The following is a 25,697-nucleotide window of genomic DNA, read 5'->3' on the forward strand; positions in this document are numbered from 1 at the left end:
CCCTATGGAGAAGTTTATGCTGTAAGGAACTAAGTTAGGCCTTAGTCATAGAGTCATAGAGGAAGTAGGACCTCTTGCCAACAGCCATGTGAGTGAGCCATCTTGGAACCATCCAGCCCCTATAGGGCCTCATATGACTGCAGCCCCATCCAACTTCTTGATTCTGAGACAGAACCACCCAGCTAAACGTTCCCTGTCTCACAGAAACTGTTAGCTAATACATGTTATCTTAAGTCACTAACTTTTGGGATAATCTGTCATATAATAATAGATATCTAATATAACAGGTGAAGATGAGAAACCCTCAATAGGGCAGGAGATGGAAGAGAGAAAGAAAGGAGCAAAGTTAAATGAGAAAATTTTGAATTTTCATGGCTCAGATGGTAAAGAATCTGCCTGCAATGCGGAGACCCAGGTTTGATCCCTGGGTCAGGAAGATCCCCTGGAGAAAGGAATGGCAACCCACTCCAGTATTCTTGCCTGAAGAACTCCATGGACAGAGGAGCCTGGAAAGTTACCGTCCATGGGGTCGCAAAGAGTTGGACATGACAGAGCAACTAACATGTGCATGTGTGTGCGCATGCACACACACACATTTAAATGAGAATATTTTGAAGAATTAAAACTTATATTTACTCAATATTTGATTATTTCAAAACCTTCTTGACAGAATGTTCTCCATTAGCCATGTAAGAAAACTAATATGACACTCTGAATTATAACATTATATAGAGAGGCCTGGCGTGCTGCAATTCATGGAGTCGCAAAGAGTCGGACACGACTGAGTGACTGAACTGAACTGAATAGCAGTCTAGATCAATACTGTGCCAATTACTTGCTATTAGACAAGCAAAGACACTATTGCTAAATTAAAACATTCTGTTCCTCCAGAAATTTTTCTTTAAAAAATTCATTTTAAATGTCATTTCTGCAGATAACTTACCTGTAACTAAAGCTGTTCCTTCATAATTCCATCGCCCTGCAAGCACTGCTCCACAGTGAGCTTCCACACTTTTCTCCACTCTTCCTAACTTAGAAATCAGATGAAATTTGCCTAAAAGAAATTATACTTGAGAAATCTATTTTATTAAATTAATGTATCCAATCAACAAGCATCTGTTGAGCACCAACTATTAGACTAGTCAGCATGGTGCTAGGCATCGAGATACAGGGCAAATAATATAATTATTCTTACTCTTGAGGAATGATAAATCTACTGGAGAACAGGCACAAAAGCAAAATTAGAAAACCTTAAAACAAGTGGTATGACAGAATATATATATGATACTATGACATTTCAGAGGCACAATAAAATTCTACTGGAATAAGGTCAAAGGAACCCAAGAGGAATATCAATAAAGCCTTCTGTTTAAGCAGAATTTTGAAGTTTTGCTTTTTTTTTTTTAATGGTTATAGAAAAGCTAGAAAAAGTTATATAACCTGTTTTTTTTAAAACAGGTTGTAAAAGGGATTATGGAGAAGAGAGGATCTAAATAGTTGAACGCTGTTTAAAAAAAAAAAAAAACTGAGGCATATTAAAAAATACTGAGTTTATTTACACAGAAATCAATTCCAATTCAGCAGTGCCAAACCTTAAGTGGTTAGGAATGCTCCACTGACAGGAGCTCAGGTACATAGAAATGACAGAACTAAGGATATTACTGACTGACTATATAGCTTAAAGCCTAGTTGGCTGTCTGTGACTGGTTGTCCTTAGGTTTTCATTTTGTAACCTTGAACCATTCATTTACAGGCTTAGATTTTGACTTGCTGAGGTATATACCATTAGAGTCACCTCAAGTCTAAAGGCCTTCTTCTTTAACTAATTTAACAGATAATCCCAAATTTTTAAAATCCTTGCCTTATTTTACACTGTACTAGGCACCAGGTAGACAAAAAGAAGCAGGTTATTTGGTTGCTGTCCTTGAAAGTTCACATATTTATAGGCAAACAGCAGAAGACTTAAAACATTATAAGACCTAAGCAAACTATATAAGAGATGTCAAGGGAACAAATCAACTATACAAAGAGTAAGTACTACAGGAAGCCGAAACACTTGCAGTGTTGTTCTGAATGATCATGAAGTCTAGCAATATATAGTTTGTAATAAAATAATTAAGTCCTCCATATTCAAAGGTTCTGAAATCCCTGGACTCAACCTACCAAAAAACAAACAAACAAAAAGCCCAGAAAGCTCCAAAAACAGAACTTGAATTTGCCCTACACCATCAACTATTTACATACCATTTACATTGTATTTACAACTATTTACACAGCATTTGTATTGTACTAGGTATTATAAGCAGTCTAGAGATGTCTAGAGATGACTTGCTCCCCTAGTGGCTCAGAGGGTAAAAAGTCTTCCTGCAATGCGGGAGACCCAGGTTTGATCCCTGGGTTGGGAAGATCCCCTGGAGAAGGAAAGGGCAACCCACTCCAGTATTGTTGCCTGAACAATCTCATGGACAGCGGAGCCTGGTGGGCTACAGTCCATGGGGTTGCAGAGTCCCACACGACTGAGCGACTTCACTTTCACTTTCAGAGATGACTTAAAGTATATGGGAGGATGTGTGTAGGTTATGTGCAAATACTATGCCATTTTATACAAGGGACTTGGCCATCTGTAGATTTTAGTATCTACAGGGGTCCTGGAACCAAACCCCTTGGATACTGAGAGCCAACTGTAAGTGGAATTAGAAACTTTCCCCAAATAAAAAAAAAATGTATATATATTTTTTGCTGTAAAAGAATAATGTGGCTTGCCTAATCAGATTTTGCCTCAAAGGATTTGTTTGAAGTCATTTTTAACCTAAGACTGCCCAAGATTCTTACTAATATTAACAATTGATTAAAAATATATTTAAGTCAGATACTTTAGGTGGCTTTAAAACATTTCTCTGGAGAATTCTAATACAGATGGTTTTCAAATATTTTATACCTAGCATTTTGTGGTTATTTCACTGACCATCAAACCATTTCCATCAACAAAGTCATTCCTCCAGTTTACACACATTGCATATTATTTGTAGCTCTGTTGCAGCATTTTTTATTGGGCTGTGATTCTTTTCAAGGGGCCATGTCTTAGTCATAGTTTTATTTGCAATAGTGCTTTTACATAAACAGCATTCATTAAGTTTAACCAACTCAGTAACCATACTTAGCAACTTAAGAAGACTTTGACATTCTTTTTTTTCTCATTCAACCTGATCATTTATTTTCTAGGTTCTCATTAATAAACTACCCCTTTCCTTCATCTAACCACCCACTAGTGCCATCTACTTTTCCTCATATCATCCTTTCAATTTTATATTTGCCTCTGGGTCATTTTTCAATGTAACAAGATTACTTTGAATTCAACTGTACTATTACTCTCTTTATGAGACTAAAAAAATTAATTTGGATATACTTTTTTTAATGCATTGCTTTACAGAGAAAATATGGGGGGGGGGTGATTTCAAAAGAGGAAACTAGAAAGATGACATATAGTGAGTGGCCAACATTTACTTTATCCAAGTCTATTTCACTAAATGTTAGCATGTTGCCTAACACAAAATATCCACATACTAAATTGCTACATGTCATGAATGAATCTGTCATCAAATAGATTAACCAAGCAACTCCTGAACCATAAATGAAAGGTCCATAAATTTCTTTTCAACCTATTTAGAAATTTTATGTGCTTTGATCACTGATATTTCTTATCCTAAAATATGTAATCTGACTTTCTGACAAATGCTGAATTCTTACTTTCCACAACCTCACAGAAGACACACACTGAGACAACTAAGGCCAGCTCTTTGCATAGACTTGGCACTCAATGAATCTTTGACCTTTGTAGTTTGTCTGATTGTTACACATTGCTTGAATAGCACAACCCAAGTAAAGCCTAAGTATAAAATTATATATATCAAAAAAAAATTTAAAACATAATTATTCCTTTAACGATTTTGGTTCTTCTTCCCTTCAGCTTTTCTATAAACTTTTTAAAATGCTAGACCAAAAAACTAGAGACCAAATAAATTACCTCTAATTATTTTCTAAGGGTAGAGTTGGGAAGAGAATATAAACAATTCATTTATTGATTTAATTGATAGCAATTCATTGATTAAACAGTGGATAATTTGGGTAAAAAACATGGATATTTACATCCAATGGTAAAAAATTTATGTCTTATTATTAAAGATAAACTAAAAAGAGGAAAATGCTATTTAAAAGAACAGAGGAAGTAGATTAAAATTATATGAAACACATTTCTTAAAGTTAGAAATGCCTTAAGAAATGTCCATGGAAACATGAGAAGACTTGGAATAGGATACTAGAAAAAAGGTCACATGAGCACTTTTGCAGACTGCTTTATAGCAGAAATGTTTTGGCAGATGGTTGTAAAAAGCCAAAGAGATCAGTAACCACTAACTTCTGATAAAAAGAAATGAACACAAAAATTCTTTATAAAGTGGGATTTTAAATGTACTTATTAACTAATAAGAGAATAAAAGGCTTACTTTAAGATATTTAACACAATGTATACAAAAATACAACTTTCACTAAATATAATTTAAGGAGTGTTTATTGGATTTACAAGAGATTTTATACCAGAACTCCTTTACAAAGCAGTTCCCCTAATGCATTTCAAATAATTCTTCTTTAAATATAAATCTTTTAACACATTGTTAAAGAAATATCGCCTCTAAAAAATAGGATACAGCTGCATGAAATATTCAAAAAAGAGGTAATAATGGTAAAGAGAGAATTATTGGTGAGACAAAATACTTGGCAAGAGTCTGCTTTATATATTTTAGGATCTGCCCCAAATTCCATGTTTTGGCTTTTTTTTAATGTTACCACTAACACAGAAGATGGAGAGGGTATAACAAAGGGAAGAGTGATGAACAAACTCAAAAATCTGTAACCTTTTTTGCCAGCCTTGGGGGAGAAAAGTCTACAGAAGAAAGTTGGTGCCAACTACAAGAGGGAAACTCTTAAGCAATGAATTAAATTTTGAAGAAAAAAATTTTAAGCATTGGGTTAACATCATACAAAGTGAAAAGGTCTAGCGATCTGCTGTACAACATTGTGGTTACACAAAATTATATAAAAATATATATATATGTTTCTCCATGTTTTTATATATATATATAATATATATAATTATTAAATATTGTACTATACAATTAAAAATGTGTTAAGAAGGTAGATCTCATATTACATGCATTTTCAAACCAGAATAATACTTCTTTTTATAGTATTTGATTAACAGAGAACACAGACTCCATATATAAAATGATCTCAGATGTTTATCTGGCAGGAAACCCTTGACCAACCACCTTCCAGTGGCATCCACTTTCTTCTGTTTTTGAATATTTCTTTTTCATTTCATTTTTCATTTTTACTTCTGGATTCTGTTTCCAGTCTCACTCTTCCACTTTTTTCCTTTGAACTATCATCTGTTGCTTTCTCTTTCACAAGATCTGAGATACTCCTAATTCCACCTAGGAGAAAAGACTCAACTACACTGCTTTGGTTCTCTTTTCTTCCCACATCTAGTTGTGCTAGGTTACCTGTTTTTTTTATTTTGTAATAAACCTAAAAATAAAATACAGTTTCTCATGGAGAAGGAAATGGCAACCTATTCCAGTATTCTTGCCTGGAAAATTCCATGGACAGAGGAGCCTGGAGGGTTACAGTCCAGGGGGTTACAAGTCGGACACAACTAAGCACACAAGCACAAAAACAAATATTAAACTTTTATTTTTTTTGAAATTGTATGGATTAGCAATTCTAAAACAACGTACTCTGTACTGTAGAATTGAACAACTGAGTAAACATACTGATAATAATGGGAGCCAAGCTTCCACACTGTTTCCAAGTATTGAGAAAAAAGACTAGAATTAACCCTGAAGTGCTGAACTAGAATTGGCAGTATCAAAATTAGTTCATGGCTTTTGTCACGGGAAGGAATCATGGAAGGAACGGAGGGAGGAAATGTAGGAGGAAGGGAAAGGAAGTAAAGGAAGAGAGGGAGGGAGGAAGAGAGGAAGAAATAGCTGTAGATATGTATGTTTTTAACATACTTTTATTTCTTAGCTCCATCCAATTAGAGGGCCTTGAAGCAAACATATCCCACTGAAATGCACACACCTAGCACTCTCATCTTGGCTTTTAAATATCATTAAGCACACAAAAAAAGAACATGTCTCTTTGGAGAAACAGCTGATTTGGAAGTTGGGACTGGGAAAGTAGGAAATGAGCCTGGAACATCTTGTGCCAGCAAAGTGCTCAAAAGATGAGGAAACACACCCCCCACTGGCAAAACAAAAATTCATTTCACCTGGCTTCATGGAGCTTCCACTGGCCAAATCTGGGGCAATTTTAACATTAAAATTTTTAAATAATAGTAATAGGATGCTCAAGAAATAAAACAAGGGATGGGAAGGGGGGTGGGGTGGGAGGGAGACTCAAGAGGGAGGAGAGAGAGAGAGATATATACATATATAATTATAATTGATTCTTGTTGTCATTTGCTTTACAGTGTTGTGTTGGTTTCTGCCAAATGACAACAAGAATCAATTATGAATTTTCCACTCTGATGCCTTAAGTATTACTGCTAAAAATGTATAGCTGAATTTAATCATAAAGAAACATCAGACAAAAGTGAACTGATTGGACATTCTATAAAAATAACAGGCCCGTCTTCTTCAAAACAGTCAAGATCATAAAAGACGGAGGATTTGCTCCAGATTAAAGGCAGCTAGTGAGATATGACAAAAACAATGTGTTACTCGTTACAAGAAAAAAAAATTTCTATAAAAGACATAATTAGGACACTTGCTAAAATTTGAATACAAACTGTAGATTAGATAACAATATCATTGTTAAATTTCCTGATTTTGATCAATGTATTGTGGTTAAGTAACAGAAAAATCCTTATTCTTAGGAAATGCATTGAAGAATATATGGTTAATGACCCAGATAATCATGATGGTGTGATCACTCACCTAGAGTCAGATACCAAGGGAACATTTCATGCAAAGACAGGCTCGATAAAGGAAAAAAATGGTATGGACCTAACAGAAGCAGAAGATATTAAGAAGAGGTGGCAAGAATACACAGAAGAACTCTACAAAAAAGATCTTCACGACCCAGATAATCATGATGGTGTGATCACTCACCTAGAGCCAGACATCCTGAAGGGTGAAGTCAAGTGGGCCTTAGGAAGCATCACTACGAACAAAGCTAGTGCAGGTGATTGAATTCCAGTTGAGCTATTTCAAATCCTAAAAGATGATGCTGTGAAAGTGCTGCACTCAATATGCCAGCAAATTTGTAAAACTCAGCAGTGGCCACAGGACTGGAAAAGGTCTGTTTTCGTTCTAATCCCAAAGAAAGGCAATGCCAAAGAATGCTCAAACTATCGCACAATTGCACTCATCTCACACGCTAGTAAAATAATGCTCAAAATTCTCCAAGCCAGGCTTCAGCAATACATGCACCGAGAACTTCCAGATGCTCAAGCTGGATTTAGAAAAGGCAGAGGAACCAGAGATGAAATTGCCAACACCCACTGGATCATCGAAAAAGCAAGAGAATTCCAGAAGAACATCTATTTCTGCTTTATTGACTATGCCAAAGCCTTTGACTGTGTGGATCACAATAAACTGTGGAAAATTCTGAAAGAATGGGAATAGCAGACCACCTGACCTGCCTCTTGAGAAATCTGTATGCAGGTCTGGAAGCAAGTTAGAACTGGACATGGAACAAAAGACTGGTTCCAAATAGGAAAAGGAGTACGTCAAGGCTGTATATTGTCACCCTGCTTAATTAACTTATATGCAGAGCACATCATGAGAAATGCTGGGCTGGAGGAAGCACAAGCTGGAATCAAGATTGCTGGGAGAAATATCAATAACCTCAGATATGCAGATGACACCACCCTTATGGCAGAAAGTGAAGAAGAACTAAAGAGCCTCTTGATGAAAGTGAAAGAGGGGAGTGAAAAAGTTGGCTCAAAGCTCAACACTCAGAAAACTAAGATTATGGCATCTGGTCCCATCACTTCATGGCAAATAGAAGGGGAAAAGTGGAAGCAGTGGTTGACTTTATTTTGGGGGGCTCCAAAATCACTGCAGATGGCAACTGCAACCATGAAATTAAAGGACACTTGCTCCTTGGAAGGAAAGTTATGACCAACCTAGACAGCCTATTAAAAAGCAGAGACATTACTTTACCAGCAAAGGTCCATCTAGTCAAGGCTATGGTTTTTCCAGTAGTCAAGTATGGATGTGAGAGTTGGACTATAAAGAAAGTTGAGCACAGAAGAATTGATGCTTTTGAACTGTGGTGTTGGAGAAGACTCTTGAGAGTCCCTTGGACTGCAAGGAGATCCAACCAGTCCATCCTAAAGGAGATCAGTCCTAAGTTTCACTGGAAGGACTGATGTTGAAGCTGAAACTCCAATACTTTGGCCACCTGATGCGAAGAGCTGACTCATTGGAAAAGACTCTGATGTTGGGAAAGATTGAAAGCAGTAGGAGAAGGGGATGACAGAGGATGAGATGGTTGGATGGCAACACTGACTCAATGGAGATGAGTTTGAGTAGATTCCGGGAGTTGGTGATGGACAGGGAGGCTTGGGGTGCTGTAGTCGATGGGGTCGTGAAGAGTCAGACACGACTGAGCAACTGAACTGAACTGAACGGATATATGGTTAAAGTGGCATGTCTGTAAATTACTCTCAAATGTTTCAGGAAAAAGTATGTGGGGGGGGGCAGGGGAGAGAAAAAAGAGTAGCAATGATAAAGTACATGGGACAAAATGTTAACAATAAGTGAATATGAATAAAGAATACGCAGGAATTATTTGTACAATTCTTACAACTTTTCTATAAATGTGAAATTATATCAAAATTAAGTTTTTTTAAGTCAACCCGTCACTTTATCATCAGAGGTAAACAAGTCTAGCTCTTTTCAGAGTCAATCTTGTAAGCGCTAGGCACTGTATTAAATACTTTCACACAATATTTCATTTAATCAAGATTCAGGAAGTTTAAAAACTGCCATACATTCTGCCTGTAAAAGAACTGTGATCTGATGTGATTGTTGCCGTAACATCCCTTTCTTCTTCTGGCTACAAAAGCCCTCTTCTCTTTCCCTTTCCACAGCGGCCGAAGGCCTCCATGCTCAGGCAATCAGTGTCCCAATCCCTCGACTAAAATGATTCACTCAGTGATGGGCACGTGACCCAAGCTTGTCCAGGACCCTTTCTGCAAGCTGACTGCAAGAGGGACTGAGGAAGAGGCACTGTGTCTGCTGACTTTCCTCTTCTTCTGCTCACCTGGGGAAAGTCTGTCCAAGAGATGGTAAGGATCAGGGGCCTGCTGCCTTGGTGCTTAAAAGATCTTCCCCAGGAGCTAGGTAAACCAGAAAACTCCAGCTGTGCGTAAGTAAGTTGTTAGCCTAATAAGTTTCTGTTACTTTGATGAAAGTACTCCTCACTGACACCATAGATAAAGTGTAATACAGATGGAAAGGGCTTCCCAGGTGGCACTAGTAAAGAACCCGCCTGCCATTGCAGGAGACATCAGAGATGTGGGTTCAATCCCTAGGTCAGGAAGATCCCCTGGAGAAGGGCATGGCAACCCCCTCCAGTATTCTTGTCTGGAGAATCCCCATGGACAGAGGAGCTTGGCAACTTACAGTCCATAGGATCCCAAAGAGTCAGACATGACTGAGGCGACTTAGCACACACGCACACACAGAAAACAGTTCAAGTTATTACTAAGAAACAAAAACATTTCCTTAAAAAGTAGAAAGATGGTGCTTTTCACTCACCAATAATATAACTATGATCAAACTACTTTCCAGCTCTGTAAGTGAAAATTAGTGTGCATGCTAAGTTGCTTCAGTCCTATCTGACTCTCCGCACTGTAGCCTGCCAGCTCCTCTGTCCATTGGATTCTCCAGGTAAGAATAGTGGAGTGGGTTGCCATGCCCTTCTCCAGGGGATCTTTCCAACCCAGGGATCCAACCTGCATCTCTTTCGTCTCCCGCATTGGCAGGTGGATTCTTTACCACTAGTGCCATCTGAGAAGCCCAAATTAGCATGTACTAGAAAATAAAGACTTTATTTAATAGAGACCCTACTAAATGAATATGTGTTGTACCTATCTATTTTTAGTGTGGTTATGTTACACAGTTAAATTTTAAGAAATTAGAAACCAAATTAAAAGCACAACAATATCTGTGAACATAGAAAAAGTAAAGCCCAAGGTTCACATTCGATTCCAGTATATGCCAGTTTAACTCACTTTCTTCTATGACAGTGGTCTTACAATCTATACACAGACCAACTGACCACATAGGAAATGGATAAACAACTCAAAACATAAGTCATACTAAGATGCTGTGTCTTGTAAAAACAAAGATGAGCAAATAATGTTTATTAAAAACTTACCATCAGAACTTGTGAGGACAAAGATTTCTGCTTGAGTTTGTTTCTTTATGCCTAAACTTTTAGGAAACCAATGAAGGTCTATTGGGTAAATATCATCAGGCAGCTTTACTATTTGACTTGTTTCACTGGTTAACAAGTTCCACTTCACTATCTGGTGATCATCACTACAAGAATACAGTTCTTCAGCAGTAGTCCAGCCCACACAGCTTACTAATTCTTGATGTGTCACCATATTAAGGAGACATAAAACACACAAAAGTCTTCAGTTTTAACAAACACAATATCTTGCAGATGCAGATAAGAACAGTATAAAATAGGGTCAAAGGTTTCACGCTTTGAAACCTGTTTTTCAGTGTATGACTTTCATATTTTTTCCATATAAGGAAAGGAAAATAAGCATCTATCAAAACAGTTGTAAGAAGAATGGAAAGCAGGATAAGAAACCCAGGTGCCAAAAGAGAAAAAAAGAAAGATTTAATACATGAAAAATTTTTAAATGTGTTACAAAAGATTCTATAAACAAGGCCAAAAGATGCAGAAAGACATCTGACAGATTAAAAAGAATGAAAGATCTACTCTAATCTGTTGCAGCATAAGTGGGGAGAAAAGGGAAATATGTATCTTTTTATTTACCTATATCTGTATTGTTTTTAGAATAAACATGTATCATTTTGATAAGTTTTTTAAAATCAACTGTTAAAAGAACACTGAAATCTAACAGTTAATACCTGCTTAACAGATGTAATAATTTACCCAGGAAAAAATTTACAGCTTAATAGCTGAAATTAAAATCCTACCAAACTTCCTGACATTAAATTCAGGAAGTAACTCAATTACAATTTACTGCCCATACAAGGTGGTATGGATAAGATATAAACCCTAAAATTCTTACTTTAACCTATTTTTTTGGTCTCTGATTTATCAAGTAGATTTCTGTAAACTGAAGTGCTCAAGTGGCCCTTACTTCCTCCATCAGAACAGGCTCTTACCCTAGCAGAGTTGTGTATCCTACAGAAGGAACTTGATTGTCTTTTATGAGAGATGCTTTCTCCTGTTTATATGTGGATTTCTATATTACCATATTATCCTAGTTGGGTTGTTTGCTCTTTTTTTTGTTATTGTATAATTATTTTACTTCCTTCTCTTTTTCACCAATGCTTTCTATTGGCTTATCCAAGCAATCAATAAACTCTAAGAAAAAAGAAAGAGACTATGTGCCATAATTATTCTAGGATGTTCTAAGATTTTTTTTTTAATACTTCAATATATGATAGATTAAGCAAATAACCAGAAAGGTAGAAAATGAAATTATAGAAGGGTCTGAAGAGTCTGGACAAATAGGTAACAAAGTGGCATTGGAATACTCAGAATCAAAGTAAAATCTAAGCAAAAGAACCTTGATATCACTAGACCATTACTGAAAGAAATTCTTCCAGTGTAACTGTCATAGCTTAAACAGTGTTAGTTAAAACCTTTATTATACAAACGGAGAGTGTCAGCTAAAACCCAGAAAGAAAATACACACACACTCTCCAAAACAAAAAACATTGTTTATCCTCATAAAAACTGATGTAAGTACCCAGCAGACATATGTGAGGTGTCTTCAAGCTAGTAAGTCAACTAAAATTATGGGAGAAATGAGAGGACTGCTAGAATAAGAAAGTCTTAAAAGATCATTATTTTTCAGCTTGAAAAGGTAAAAGCAGACACTAAACAGTCAAAATCTGTAAGACTGTAAAAAGCATGAACTCCTGAGGGCACACTTTGAAAAAAGAATAAAAGTGATTCAATGAGAAATAAAAGGAATTACATCTTCACTCAAACAGTAAAAAAAAAAACCCAAAGATAATATAAATTCAAAACATTTGATCAAATGTCTAAAACACTGCTTTTCTATCCCTGAAGGACCATATTTTTCTTTACTTCAAATCTGTTGAAGAACAACATTTTGTAAGGTAAAATAAAAATGAATTACTAGGAAGATGATCTTACATTTGGATGTTGTGACTGTCAAATTGCTACAAAAATTTCTTCCCTCTTACTTTCAATTTCTGTTCTTATCCCTTCACAGGCCTGTAATAAAGTCTGAAGATGATACTCTTAGAAGCACTGGTCTAAATAACTATGAATGAAGGTAAACAGGCCTACCATATCTTTCTGACATATAATTGGGAATTCTTGCTGACAAAATACAGGGTCAGGCATTTGATAAAATATTTATAATTGCCACATTCACACATGAAATAATAAAGGTCTGACTGCTCAGGCTTCCCCAGCTTACCCTCCATTTTATCATGAGTATGAAAAAACAGAACAGAATTCAGTGAAAACATACTAGGTCTTACTAAGAGAGAAATTACTTGATTTTTCTAAAAAAAACTTCTTTTTAAGATTTTAGACTAAACAAAAACCAACTGTTTTTTATGTACTTAAGTACAGTAATACTAAAGTAAAGTAAGAAAAAAGTTAATAAATATTTGAATGTAAGATTTAGAGGAAATAATTTGCTTTGGAAAAATACCTGTAACATATGTCCTCAAATATTTCAGAAATAATTTACAAAACTATCATTAAAGGAATGAAGAAAAAATCCATTCTCCAAGTAGACTACAAAATAGAAGAAAACTTTTAATAATACTACAATAAGGAGATCACAATAAGGTTTATAAGTATTAAAAGGATATGCTTTGGTTCTTTTAAAAGAGATATCTTCAGTCTCATGTCTCCACCTTCCAGCAAAATTTTTTAAATGCCGCCTGATTGTATTCACTGTAAAAATAAAAGAAGGAAAATACAGAATACACATTAAAAACAAACATATATACACAAAAAATTAAAAGCAAACAAAACATCTTAGCACCCCGATGACACTGAAGCACTTGCAATCCTGCTGGCGTCAAATACATGGAAAGAGGAAGAAAACTAGTCAGTGGACTAATTCAGCCAATGGGTGACTGGAGGCTTTAGGCTGGACTCCAGAGGTTCTCTATAACCTGCCTAAAACAGTCCTACAAGAACAGAATGTCAATAAATCTGGTCAGGTAAATAATCTCCAAGGGCTGTCCTGAGGCCTAATCAAAATATTTTTTAAACTATGGGAACTGCAACTTCAGCATCAGTCCTTCCAATGAATATTCAGGATTGATTTCCTTTAGGATGGACTGGTTGGATCTCCTTGCAGTCCAAGGGACTCTCAAGAGTCTTCTCCAACACCACAGTTCAAAAGCATCAATTCTTCGGCACTCAGCTTTCTTTATAGTCCAACTCTCACATCCATACATGACCACTGGAAAAACCATAGCTTTGACTAGACGGACCTTTGTTGGCAAAGTAATGTCTCTGCTTTTTAATATGCTGTCTAGGTTAATGGCAACCTACTGCAGTACACTTGCCTGGAAATTCCCATGGACGGAGGAGCCTGGTAGGCTACAGTCCATGGGGCCACAGTCGGACACGATGTCACTTTCACTTTCACTTTCTAGGTTGGTCATAGCTAGTCTTTTAATTTCATGGCTGCAATCACCATCTGCAGTGATTCTGGAGCCCCCAAAAATAAAGTCTCTCACTGTTTCCATTGTTTCCCCATCTACTTGTCATGAAGTGATGTGACCGGATGCCATGATCTTAGTTTTCTGAATGTTGAGTTTTAAGCCAACTTTTTCACTCGCCTCTTTCACTTCCATCAAGAGGCTCTTTAATTCTTCTTCACTTTCTGCCATAAGGGTGGTGTCATCTGTGTATCTGAGGTTATTGATATTTCTCCAAGCAATCTTGATTCCAGCTTATGCTTCATCCAGCCCAGCATTTCACATGATATACTCTGCATATAAGATAAACATATACGGTGACAATATACAGCCTTGACGTACTCCTTTCCCGATTTGGAACCAGTCTGTTGTTCCATGTCCAGTTATGTTGCTCCTTGACCTGCATACAGATTTCTCAGGAGGTAGGTCAGGTGGTCTGGTATTCCCATCTCTTTCAGAATTTTCCACAGTTTGTTGCAGTCCACACAGTCAAAGGCTTTGGCGTAGTCAATAAAGCAGAAGTAGATGTTTTTCTGGAACTCTCTTGCTTTCTCGATAATCCAACAGATGTTGGCAATTTGATCTCTGGTTCCTCTGCCTTTTCTAAATCCAGTAAATCATGCTTCACGTATTGTTGAAGCCTGGCTTGGAGAATTTTGAGTATTACTTTGCTAGCATGTGAGATGAGTGCAATTGTGCAGTAGTTTGAATATTCTTTGGCATTGCCTTTCTTTGGGGTTGGAATGAAAACTGACCTTTTCCAGTGAATGGATACACATTAAAATAAATTCCAAAGGTCTGATCAAAGGCTAAGATACATTTTTATGGGATTTAATTATGGAACTTACATGGGAATACTATGACATCATCAACCTAGTGATCCAATCTGAGATTTACATTCTATTGGAGGTAAACAGACTGCCCACTAGTTATGGCTGCCATGGTGGCAAAGTGAAAAACAAGCAAGTTATCTAAGAAAGGGGCTTCCCTTGTAGCTCAGTTGGTAAAGAATCTCCCTGCAGTGCAGGAGACTCGGGTTCGATCCCTGGGTTGGGAAGATCCCCTGGAGAAGGAAATGGCAACCCACTCCAGTATCCTTGCCTGGAAAATCTCATGAACAGAGGAGCCTGGTGGGCTGTAGTCGATGGGGTCGCACAACTGAGCGACTAACACTTAATACTTATCTAAGAAAGAGGTAATAAATCCCTTATAAAAACTACATAAAAATCACAAAGTAACTCACAAACAAAAACTTAGAAAAACAAGAGCTACACTCTCACAAATAACCATGCTATCAAAAGATACAAATGAAGAAAATGCTAAATTGTTTGAATCCAATTTACAGTTATGGGATTCTTTGAATCATATTACTAGCCTAGAGAAAAATAAATAAATGAAAGTGTAATTAAAGGAAAAAATCCTCTTCACCAAGTAGAAAATTACTACTAACTACATCAAAGGAGGTGTTTAGTGATAGGTAAGAATTCAGTGGTCCTGCCTTAGATAACTTCTCATTCTCCCAAATTGAGAAGATTTTTAGATTAGCAAGGTGCTAAATACAGCTATATCTCAAAACACCTTTTTCACTTAACTCTATTCATAAATTTGTGAGGATGGGTAGAAAGTTGTTAAGACCACAGAAAGAAATCTGGAGTTTTCTATCCAGTTAATATACAGTTAGGGTCAGAAATCTTCTCTCTCTCCCCTCCAGTTCATTTAAGGAGATTTATGTGTAACTTCAAAAGTATGAATCTGTGTATAGCAGCCAGAGCAAGAAAATAATCTCTCCTAGTCACACTTCTAAGGCTCACTTTTGGTCCTTAGGAGTTTTAGCACCTTTCTTGAAACTACTTCCTCCCTTCTATCAGACCTCCTTTAACCAGAGGGGGAAAAAAAGTAAAAACATGCTGCTGTTTCACAATAATTCAAACTCACCCAGCTTATAAGGATTTTAAAAGAATAAAGGCAGATAAAACTATTGCTTCTGGAAATGAGAAACAACATAATAGGCAAGAATACGTGTGTGTGAATATACAATTTTAACCAGAAAGTTTAAAGATCTTTAGCAAAGGCATGGTGTATCCTACATCAAAATACCTCCAACTGCTGAAATCCATAATAATTAGGAATCATTCCTTATCAAAAGAAATCATTATCCCATATAGATAGTAAAGGCAGTATGTTTTTCATGAGAAAGTAATCTGCAACTGTTCAGAAATATAGTGCCAAGGAATCAGAGAAAGAGGAGGGTGGCATCCTAACACTGGGAAGATTCTCTTTTGCTCGGAAAACACTTCTTTGTATATCCTATTGAGCGGAGATCATCTGCATGAAGCATATGTGCATTCTGATGTGAGAATGAATAGAGGAATAAGTGAATAGCTATGGTTTTTCCCGTAATCATGTACAGATGTGAGAGTTGGACCATAAAGAAGGCTGAGCGCCAAAGAATTGACGCTTTTGAACTGTGGTGTTGGAGAAGACTCTTGGAGAGTCCCTTGGGTTGCAAGGAGATCAAACCAGTCAATCCTAAAGGAAATCAACCCTGAATATTCACCAGAAGGACTGATGCTGAAGCTCCAATACGTTGGCCACCTGATGTGAAGAGCTGATCTCACTGGGAAAGACTCTGACGCTGAGAAAGACTGAAGGCAAAAGGAGAAGTGGGCAGCAGAGGATGAGATGGTGAGATAGCATGACTGACTCAATGGACATGAATTTGAATAAACTCAGGGAGACAGTGGACAGGGAAGCCAGGTATGCTGCAGTCTATGGAAGCCGCAAGAGTAGGACACAACTTAGCAACTGAACAACAACAACAAATTAGAGCACAGCCAATTCAGAGAAGTGCAAAGCTGCCTGAGGGGTGCATTGGGGTGTTTTGAGCTGCCCAAAGGGATTGATGACCAAGGATCTGACTAGTCAGTGGTAAGTGACATGGGAGGGGAAATAACAGAAAATTTCTAGAGTATCAAATAATCTATTTTGCAACTCTATACAGGAAGCAGACAGGAGCAACCATGCTTCTGCTACTAAAAATCATTTATAATTGTCTTTGATCTAGCATGAGTCAACATTTGCGGGGCTTAAGAGGAAAAACTGTCCCCAGGAAATCCTGATCACCAAACTATCAAAACGTACTGGCCACTTCTCAGTACCTCTAACATAAGGCTAAAGCCACCATCATCCTCAATTACTGTCATAGCTCCAAAACTATTTTTCCTGATCCTACGTTTACCCTTCAAACTCTGCTAAATACAGTAGCTAGTAATGCTGTTAGAGCTAAGTCAGATCATAAGGCCAGTATGGCCAATACAGAATGAGTGAAGAGGATGGCAAGAAACTGGGGAAGAAGAGGGAGGGACACAGATCACATACAGGTTGGAAAACCACAATAAAAGTTTCTCTTTTTTTCTTCTGAATAAACAGAGAAGCCAGTGGAATGATGTTATCTAACATACAGTTTTAAAATATCACTATGGGTGACAGTACAGATGGTATAACAAGAAAAAAAAAAAAGCAAAAATGAGCAAGACTGGAAGCAAAGAGGCCAGTTAGGATTTCAATAACCTAGGAGAGAATGAAAGTGGATTGAACCCCAATGTTCATCGCAGCACTGTTTACAATAGCCAGGACATGGAAGCAACCTAGATGTCCATCAGCAGACGAATGGATAAGGAAGCTGTGGTACATATACACAATGGAATATTACTCAGCCATTAAAAAAAATACATTTGAATCGGTTCTACTGAGATGGATGAAACTGGAGCCCATTATACAGAGTGAAGTAAGCCAGAAAGAAAAACAACAATACAGTATACTAATGCATATATATGGAATTTGAAAGATGGTAACGATAACCCTATATGCGAGACAGAATAAGAGACACAGATGCATAGAACAATTTTATGGACTCTGAGGGAGAAGGTGAGGGTGGGACGTTCTGGGAGAATAGCATTGAAACATGTATATTATCATATATGAAACAGAACACCATTCCATGTTCAATGCATGAGACAAGGGCTCAGGGCCAGGGCAATGGGATGACCCAGAGGGATGGGATGGGGAGGGAGGTGGGTGGGGGGTCCAGGAAGGGGAACACATGTAAACCCATGGCTGATTCATGTCAATGTATGGCAAAAACTATTACAATATTGTAAAGTAATTAGCCCCCAACTAAAATAAATAAATTTATATAAAAAAAAAAGAATTTCACTAGGAAATTCACTCTTCACTGAAATCTGAAAAATAAAAATGATCATAATTACGTTTTAAAAAAATAAAAAAAATAAAAAAAATAAAATATCACTATGGGTGACAGTACAGATGGTATAACAAGAAAAAAAAAAAAAGCAAAAATGAGCAAGACTTGAAGCAAAGAGGCCAGTTAGGATTTCAATAACCTAGGAGAGAATGAAAGTGGATTGATAAGGAAGGCAGTAGGGGTACAAATGATATGAATGAATAATATTCTGAATCTATTTTGAAAGAAAATTCCACAGGATTTGTTGATGAATTTGGTTTAAGAGAAAGAGGAACCAAAATGACTCAAGTTTCAACAGGCACAATGGAGCTGCCATTTCCTGAAATGAAAAAGACTAATGGAAAGTTATGACTAACATAGACAGCATTTTAAAAAGCAGAGACATTACTTTGCCAACAAAGGTCCGTCTAGTCAAGGCTATGGTTTTTCCAGTGGTCATGTATGGATGTGAGAGTTGGACGGTGAAGAAAGCTGAGCACCGCAGAATTGATGCTTTTGAACTGTGGTGTTGGAGAAGACTCTTGAGAGTCCCTTGGACTGCAAGGAGATCCAACCAGTCCATCCTAAAGGAGATCAGTCCTGGGTGTTCATCGGAAGGACTGATGTTGAAGCTGAAACTCCAATATTTTGGCCACCTGATGCAAAGAGCTGACTCATTTGAAAAGACCCTGACGTTGGGAAAGATTGAAGGCAGAAGGGGACGACAGAGGATGAGATGGTTGGATGGCATCACCAACTCAATGGACATGAGTTTGGGTGGACTCCAGGAGTTGGTGATGGACAGGGAGGCCTGGCATGCTGTGGTTCATGAGGTCGCAGAGTCAGACACGACTGAGCGACTGAACTGAACTGAATGGAGGAACAGGTTGGAAGGGATATAAAATTTCTGTTTTGGGTTGGCTAACTTTAAGGTGACTTTAGAGGTGACTTTAGATATCTGAATGACGAATTCAAGGAGAAATTAGATATACAAGTCTGGAATTAAGGGAGAGGGCAGAGCTGGAGATATCATTGAGATCTCAGTTTGAGGGTTATCAGCACAAAGGTTACATTAAAAGCCATGGGATGGGACTACCCAGCAGAACTTGAACAGGTGGTAGCTTCAACAGCCTAGAAGTCCTACTGAAGTCTGAAGAACTGTCAGCATTAAGATTCTAGAGGAAATAAGCTAGAGAAAAACAAGTGGAGATAGACAGACAATGAGATACTTAAAACAGATTTTGGGAAAGTATAGATATTGGTAATGATGAGGTAGGTAAAGATTGTCAAAGTGGGTGGCCAAGATCAAGAAACTGAGAGGATAGAGAAACAAAGGATTGATTTGGGGATGTTAAAATACTGAGAATAATGACAAGAATAGTGGTGGAGATAGACACAGTACCCAGATGCTAAAATACTATTCACTGAATGAAGGAAAAACAGCAAAGAGATCTGTGGATGATTGCAAAAAGGCAAAGAAGAGGATGGTTTGATCTCGTAAGACTTGTCTCAAAGGGACAAGAGGAAAGAGAAACACAATCAGTTGTGCAGAACCCTAATGACAAACAAGGTCCTTTGACACATGGAGGTCTGAAATGCAAAACTGCCTTCATTTGAAACAGCCAAGAGGAAAGTAGTTTCCTTAGGAAACAACCAGATTTAAGTTAGACTAAGAAGTTAAAAGACAAAACTATAATGTTTACTCCAAAACACTGAGAACATAGATTTGGTCAGTGACATACTGTGAGTTCCAAAAGGTAGAGTGGTAGGATTTAGATGGGGAAAAGCTAAGTTTAGGACAGATGGTGGGAAATGGAAAAAAAGAGCCAGCTGTCCTCTTCATTCTTCCCTGCCTCTGTGGTAGAAGAATCTGAATTTTTGCTACATTTCTAGCCACCCAAAATAAAGATTATGTTTCTCAACTGCCCTCAAAACTGGGTGGAGCCACAAAGGACATTAACAATTCTTAAACCCAATGGGGATATTACAGAATCATCAACCTCATGGCCCAATCTGGGATTTATCTTGTGGTGGGGGAGCAATAGATAACACTACCCAATAGTAATGGTTATCCACAGTGACAGTATGAAAAATAAATGAATTACCTCTTATAAAAGCAATATAAATCAACATAATTTGCAAATAAAAACTTGGAAAATAATAACATGCTCCCTGCCATGCATCAAGACCATACATAATGCAGCAAGAAAACAGAAGGAACCAAGATTCTTGACCTTATAGCAAGTCCTACCAGTCCTATCTAGCCTTTAAGTGATAGAAAATAAAGTTTTTTCATGTTTAAGTTAGTGTCATCAATAGTTAAACTTAATAGTGAACTAATGCAGGGAATTAATAGTCTTGAATGTGGAAACTGAGGTAAACAGGGATGTAATGAATGATGGAATAGTCCCCATGGTTGAATAAAGGAAGGCGGATAATCAGTTTAAATTGCCTTCTTCCTGGAATGGTTTTCTTAGGAGGTTTGTGGTGCTGAGGAAAAGTTCCGTAAGAGAGAAAAGGAAGTCTTGCTAGGAGCACTTGTAACTCTGCCTGAGTTTCCAGCTCTAAGACTACAGGCTTCAACGTTAACTCTTCTTTCTCTAGAGAGTCCTAATAGACACATCATTTCTCTGACCTCATCTCCTGTTTCCTCTCTTTTCACTCAAACTGCTCCAGTCACACCAGCCTCTATGTTTTTCTTCTTACATACCACATAAGAAGTATGTTTGGGGGCAAAGGAGAAAGAACCAGTGGACAGGGATCGATTGGCAATACTACAGAAACAGAAGATAACTAAGACAGCATGGTCCCAAGAAGGCATCTGATCAAGGACACTGATAATGGGGTACTTCCATTTGTAGACTGACAGTTCACAAAAACATAAATAAGGATGGTCAGTGGGCAATCAAACATGAAATAAGGCACGGCCCTAATTTTAATTAAAGAAATGAAAATGAAAAAAACTAGATACCCTTTCCTGTTGTCAAAGTGACCAAATACAAAACACCCAGAACTCAGCACTGGCATAGAGAAACATAGTCACATACATTAGTGAAGAGCAGGAAATTGGTGCTAATGGTTATTGATTCTTTTTTTCTCCCCACCCCTCAACACTTTTGATTTCCTTCTCCAGCTCTGGGGAATCTCCTACCTTACAAATAAAAAATTATTTCCTCTGTAGCCCTCCTTATAGCTAGGACACAGGCAAATTACCTGGGTTTTGCCAATCTAACACATCTATGCCATATTTTGAGTTAGAAGATACTGATTTGAAGTAGGTATATACAAGGAATTTACCCTGGGAAGAATTCCTAGTCATAGGAATTTGTCATATATCAGTAAATGTAAATGTATACCAAGATACATATACAAACTGTACAAGCTTGTTTATTACAGAATTCTATATAGTACTATTAAAAACTAGAAATTTAAATATTCATCAGAGATAATACACTCATATTCCAGATACATGTGTTTTTAATGTGGAATAGAATTAAGAAAATATAATTAAGAATTAATGTTAAGAATGAAACTTAATATTATGCTAAATGAAAGCAGTCACAAAAGGGCAGATACTATGTAATTCCCTTTATATGAAATACCTAAAGTAGTGAAATACAGAGATACAAAAAGTAGAATGGTGATTACCTGGCAGGAAGGAGAAATGAGAACAGAGATTCAGTTCTGCAAGAGGAAAAGAGTTCTGTGGATGGATGGAGGTGAAGGTAGTACAATAATATGAATGTATGTAATGTCACTGAATGGTACACTTAAAAATGGCAAGATAGTTTACCAAAAAAAAAAATGAAAATTAGATTTAAGAAAACTAAAAGGTAAAAGCACTAAGAAAATGGGAAAAATTTTAGGAGGGAAAGAGGAAAGGTATGACTTGTCAACAAGAATATACGTATAGATAAAACATAGCAGAGAACCTCAGAAGTGAATAAGAATATGAAGGACAGATAACACATGCAAGCACTAGATCACAAGTTTGTTTCCAACAGGTTCTGTTTGGGTCATTTGAACACTGGCTAACCCATGGGTATTGATACTAACAGTTGAAATTAATGGTTTGCTGACGATTACCCAAGGCTCTGTTTTTAAAAGTATAATTCTTATCAACACTTTTCTAAATTGATACCTCTGATTAGACTCCTAAGTCTCTTTTCCAGTAAAGACAGGAGTGAGAGAGAAGCAGATCTTTTACTCAGATTGGTTCCATCACAGAACCACTTGTAGACTAGAGCTGGAATCTCTTATATAACAGGGAAGGCAGAGGAAGATGCACCATTTCCAGGGACAGATTCAAATACCTAATAAACAATGGAAATAGGCATGGCAGTATGGTTCATTTACTAAAGACCTCCAACCCCCACCCTATTCCAACTCCTGTATGTACTGGAAGTGTATGTATTGGGGCTTCCCAGGTATGTATAAGGAGTGATATTCACATTTCCTTGCAATTTTAGCTCTAAGTAGAGTTAGATATACTTTAATCTTATTCATATTGGTTATATTTATAATCCAGGATGGCCTAATAACTTTGAACCAATAAACCATGTGATTCACAAAATTAAAAATAAGTAGTCATCTTTAATTCATCCTTTTAATTCAACTAGCAGAGAAAAAAAAAATCACATTCAACTGACAAACTAGAATGCTGAACAGCTATTTAAAAAATGAGATTAATCTATATGTATCGATACAGAAAGATGTCTATAATATCTTAAATGACAAAAACAAAGTATACAGCAGTATTATGTAACTCAATCTCTTTTGTGTTAAAAAAAAAATGTGGGGGGTATATATACTCAAGTTAGTGGATACTAAAATGTTTTTCTCAAAAGATGTGCAAGACACTTAATGGAGGCTTCGTAAGGGTAGAGACACTGGTGTAAAAAGGGAAGCTTTTAATCCTCATTTCATACTATTCTATACTGTTTGAAGTTTTCATGTTCATAGGATTTTATCCATACGTTTATAGTTTTAACATAGGATTATCTGAATAATATGTTCATGGCTTAGTTTTGCTTTTTTCTTTAAGCATTTCTGCACTAAAAAAAAAAACTAATAAATGTTATTTTTTCATAAGATCCACCATTCTCATTCTCTTTGCAATTTCTACTGCATTTGACACACTTCTTACTGAAATCTTCACTTCGTGATCTTCCAAACACTGTACTTTGTTTTCTTCTATATATAAAATGAGGCTAATAATACCTACCTCACAGGTTGGTTATGATGTTAAATGAGAGCGAGTAGACATGCTGCTGCTGCTAGGTAGCTTCAGTCGTGTCCAACTCTGTGCGATCCCATAGACGGCAGCCCACCAGGCTCCTCCACCCCTGGGATTCTCCAGGCAAGAACACTGGAGTGGGTCACCATTTCCTTCTCCAATGCATGTAAGTGAAAAGTGAAAGTGAAGTCGCTCAGCCGTGTCCAGACTCTTAGCCACCCCATGGACTGCAGCCTACCAGGCTCCTCCATCCATGGGATTTTCCAGGCAAGAGTACTGGAGTGGGTTGCCATTGCCTTCTCCAAGAGTAGACATGAGATTGGAAAAAAAAAAAAGACATCTTACAAATGTCCAGTAGATTGCCTGAAACATAGGAAGAACTTAACTATTTGCTATTTACAGTGAAAACTGGTGTTTCATTACCTTTCATATATTCACTCTGTTCTGAGCTACAAAGAATTTCTTCTTGGAATACCACTTACTCCCTCTTAGCCCATATGGCTTCAATGGAGTCAGCATGAGACCTAGGCTTCAGTCAATTAGAGCTTCCAGAAGGAAACTTTTATTCAACTAAAAGATAGGGAAGAAAGATTCTCCTTAACTTTCCAAGTCTTCAAGTTTAGATTCAAGGCTAGAGTTACTATAACTATCTTACCACAGCAAGGGGAAAGCATGGTGGTGGCAGAGGTCACTATGTGAGGTCTGAGAATAATGCCAAGACAAGGGAACATAAAGCAGAGCAAAGAAACACAGTGCTAGTTCTTTCTTTGAATACTGAATCCAGTTATACTCACCTAACTTCTTGCTTACGGAAGCTATTTTTTTTTTTCCTGAAGACAATTCGGACTCAGTCTTCTGTCACATATTATTATAATGATGATAAATTTTAACTATGCACTTAAAGAACTGCAGATGTTAATTTTAATTCTGTTCCAATTTTTCCCCTTGAACTTATTCTTATTTCTTCCCATGGGGTACAACTTTTTAAAATACAAAAAGTAGGGTTCTCTTCTCGAACTGCCTGAAATTATAGATAATGGCTGTTAGTAGATGATTTTGGACAAGAAAGATGAGACTTGGTTATACTTTCCAAGGTGGTTTTAACTTGAGTCCATCCCAACAGAACCAGCTTCTTTTAATGCAAAGTACTGGCAAGGATCAATCAAGAGGGAATAAGTCTACTTCTTGTGACCCTAATCTCTTCTCATATCACTTCTTCACTTATTCTGAGTGTTCTACTTTCACTCTAGATTTGTGTCCACTGTAGCTGTTGGTTATCAATGTCTGTTCTATATTATCAATCTGAGTTAAGCCTGTTTAAAAAGTATTTATTCTGTTTAAAAAATATTTATGGTTAGGTTCAACTAACCATAAGGTTGGTCACTTTATTGATTTTATGAAATTACATTTTTTATCAGTCACTAAGACCAAACATTATTTACAACAACAATCAAAGGTAGTAAAACTAAGATATATTTGTGACTTATCTTTCTTATCCCCTCATCACTAATCCAGGGATTCACAAAGAATACTATCTGACTAACTTGAAGGGCTCAGACTATTAACTGTTAAATGTGTCCAGATTTTTACCATTCTACTGCATAGGCACCTTCACCTCCTACATGGAGAAGTGGAGAGTAACAATCTAAGCCATGTTTGATCTCAGTCTCTTTCTCTTTTTACACATCCCACATAACTGTTAACTTTTTTTTTTAACCAAGTCACTCCATAGCTCAAAATTTTTCTAATATTTTGAAGATTTATCAATCTAACATCCTTGACCTGGTTTTCAAGACTCTTCATAAACTAACCTTCTTCTAACTTGACATCCCATTATTCAACCTTAGCACATACCCTAAACAAGGTCAATGTTACAAACACAGCAATATTAAATGCATGCAGTGTGTATGCTAGATGAACAATCATAAATGATCCTATGCGGTAGGTATTATATGCTGGTTTCATAATAAACAGAGTTTGACAAACTGAGTACATTGTCTAAGTAGGTAGCTTTAAAAAAAATGATGAGATTTGGGATTCTGTTATCTGTTACATCTTTCTACTACATGGTGCTCTGTCTCCCATATACATTACTCAATTTGGTCTAGTCTTTGCTCGTTTTCAGGGTTATATCTCTCCAACTTGGGTTTAGTAGTGTTTTACAGACTTGAAAATTCAAAAGATTCCAGATGATTTCAAACAGAACTGATGTACATGTTCTGGTACACCTACCAACCAAAGT

The 25,697-nt window shown here is 36.9% G+C and overlaps 1 protein-coding gene across 7 annotated transcripts in view; it reads right to left on the reverse strand.

Moving 5' to 3' along the window:
- Positions 1-25,697, reverse strand: part of IFT80 (intraflagellar transport 80) — a 121,565-nt gene that overhangs the window by 94,517 nt on the left and 1,351 nt on the right. Inside the window, exons 2-6 of one of the 7 annotated variants that reach the window (XM_081570712.1) lie at positions 24,250-24,476; positions 23,444-23,607; positions 13,134-13,218; positions 10,450-10,671; positions 944-1,054 (exon numbers count right to left, since the gene is read on the reverse strand). In XM_081570712.1, the coding sequence (XP_081426838.1) occupies positions 944-1,054; positions 10,450-10,671; positions 13,134-13,170 (370 nt within the window). In that variant the 5' untranslated portion in view covers positions 13,171-13,218; positions 23,444-23,607; positions 24,250-24,476. Of the gene's footprint in view, positions 1-943; positions 1,055-10,449; positions 10,674-13,133; positions 13,219-14,731; positions 14,785-23,443; positions 23,611-24,249; positions 24,477-25,697 lie in introns of those variants that run through there. The other 6 variants (XM_081570711.1, XM_081570714.1, XM_081570710.1 and 3 more) reach the window with 6 other exon arrangements.

This window comes from Giraffa tippelskirchi, chromosome 2 (genome assembly GCF_054371585.1).
Source record: "Giraffa tippelskirchi isolate mGirTip1 chromosome 2, T2T-mGirTip1v1.2.pri, whole genome shotgun sequence".
Classification (NCBI taxonomy): domain Eukaryota; kingdom Metazoa; phylum Chordata; class Mammalia; order Artiodactyla; family Giraffidae; genus Giraffa; species Giraffa tippelskirchi.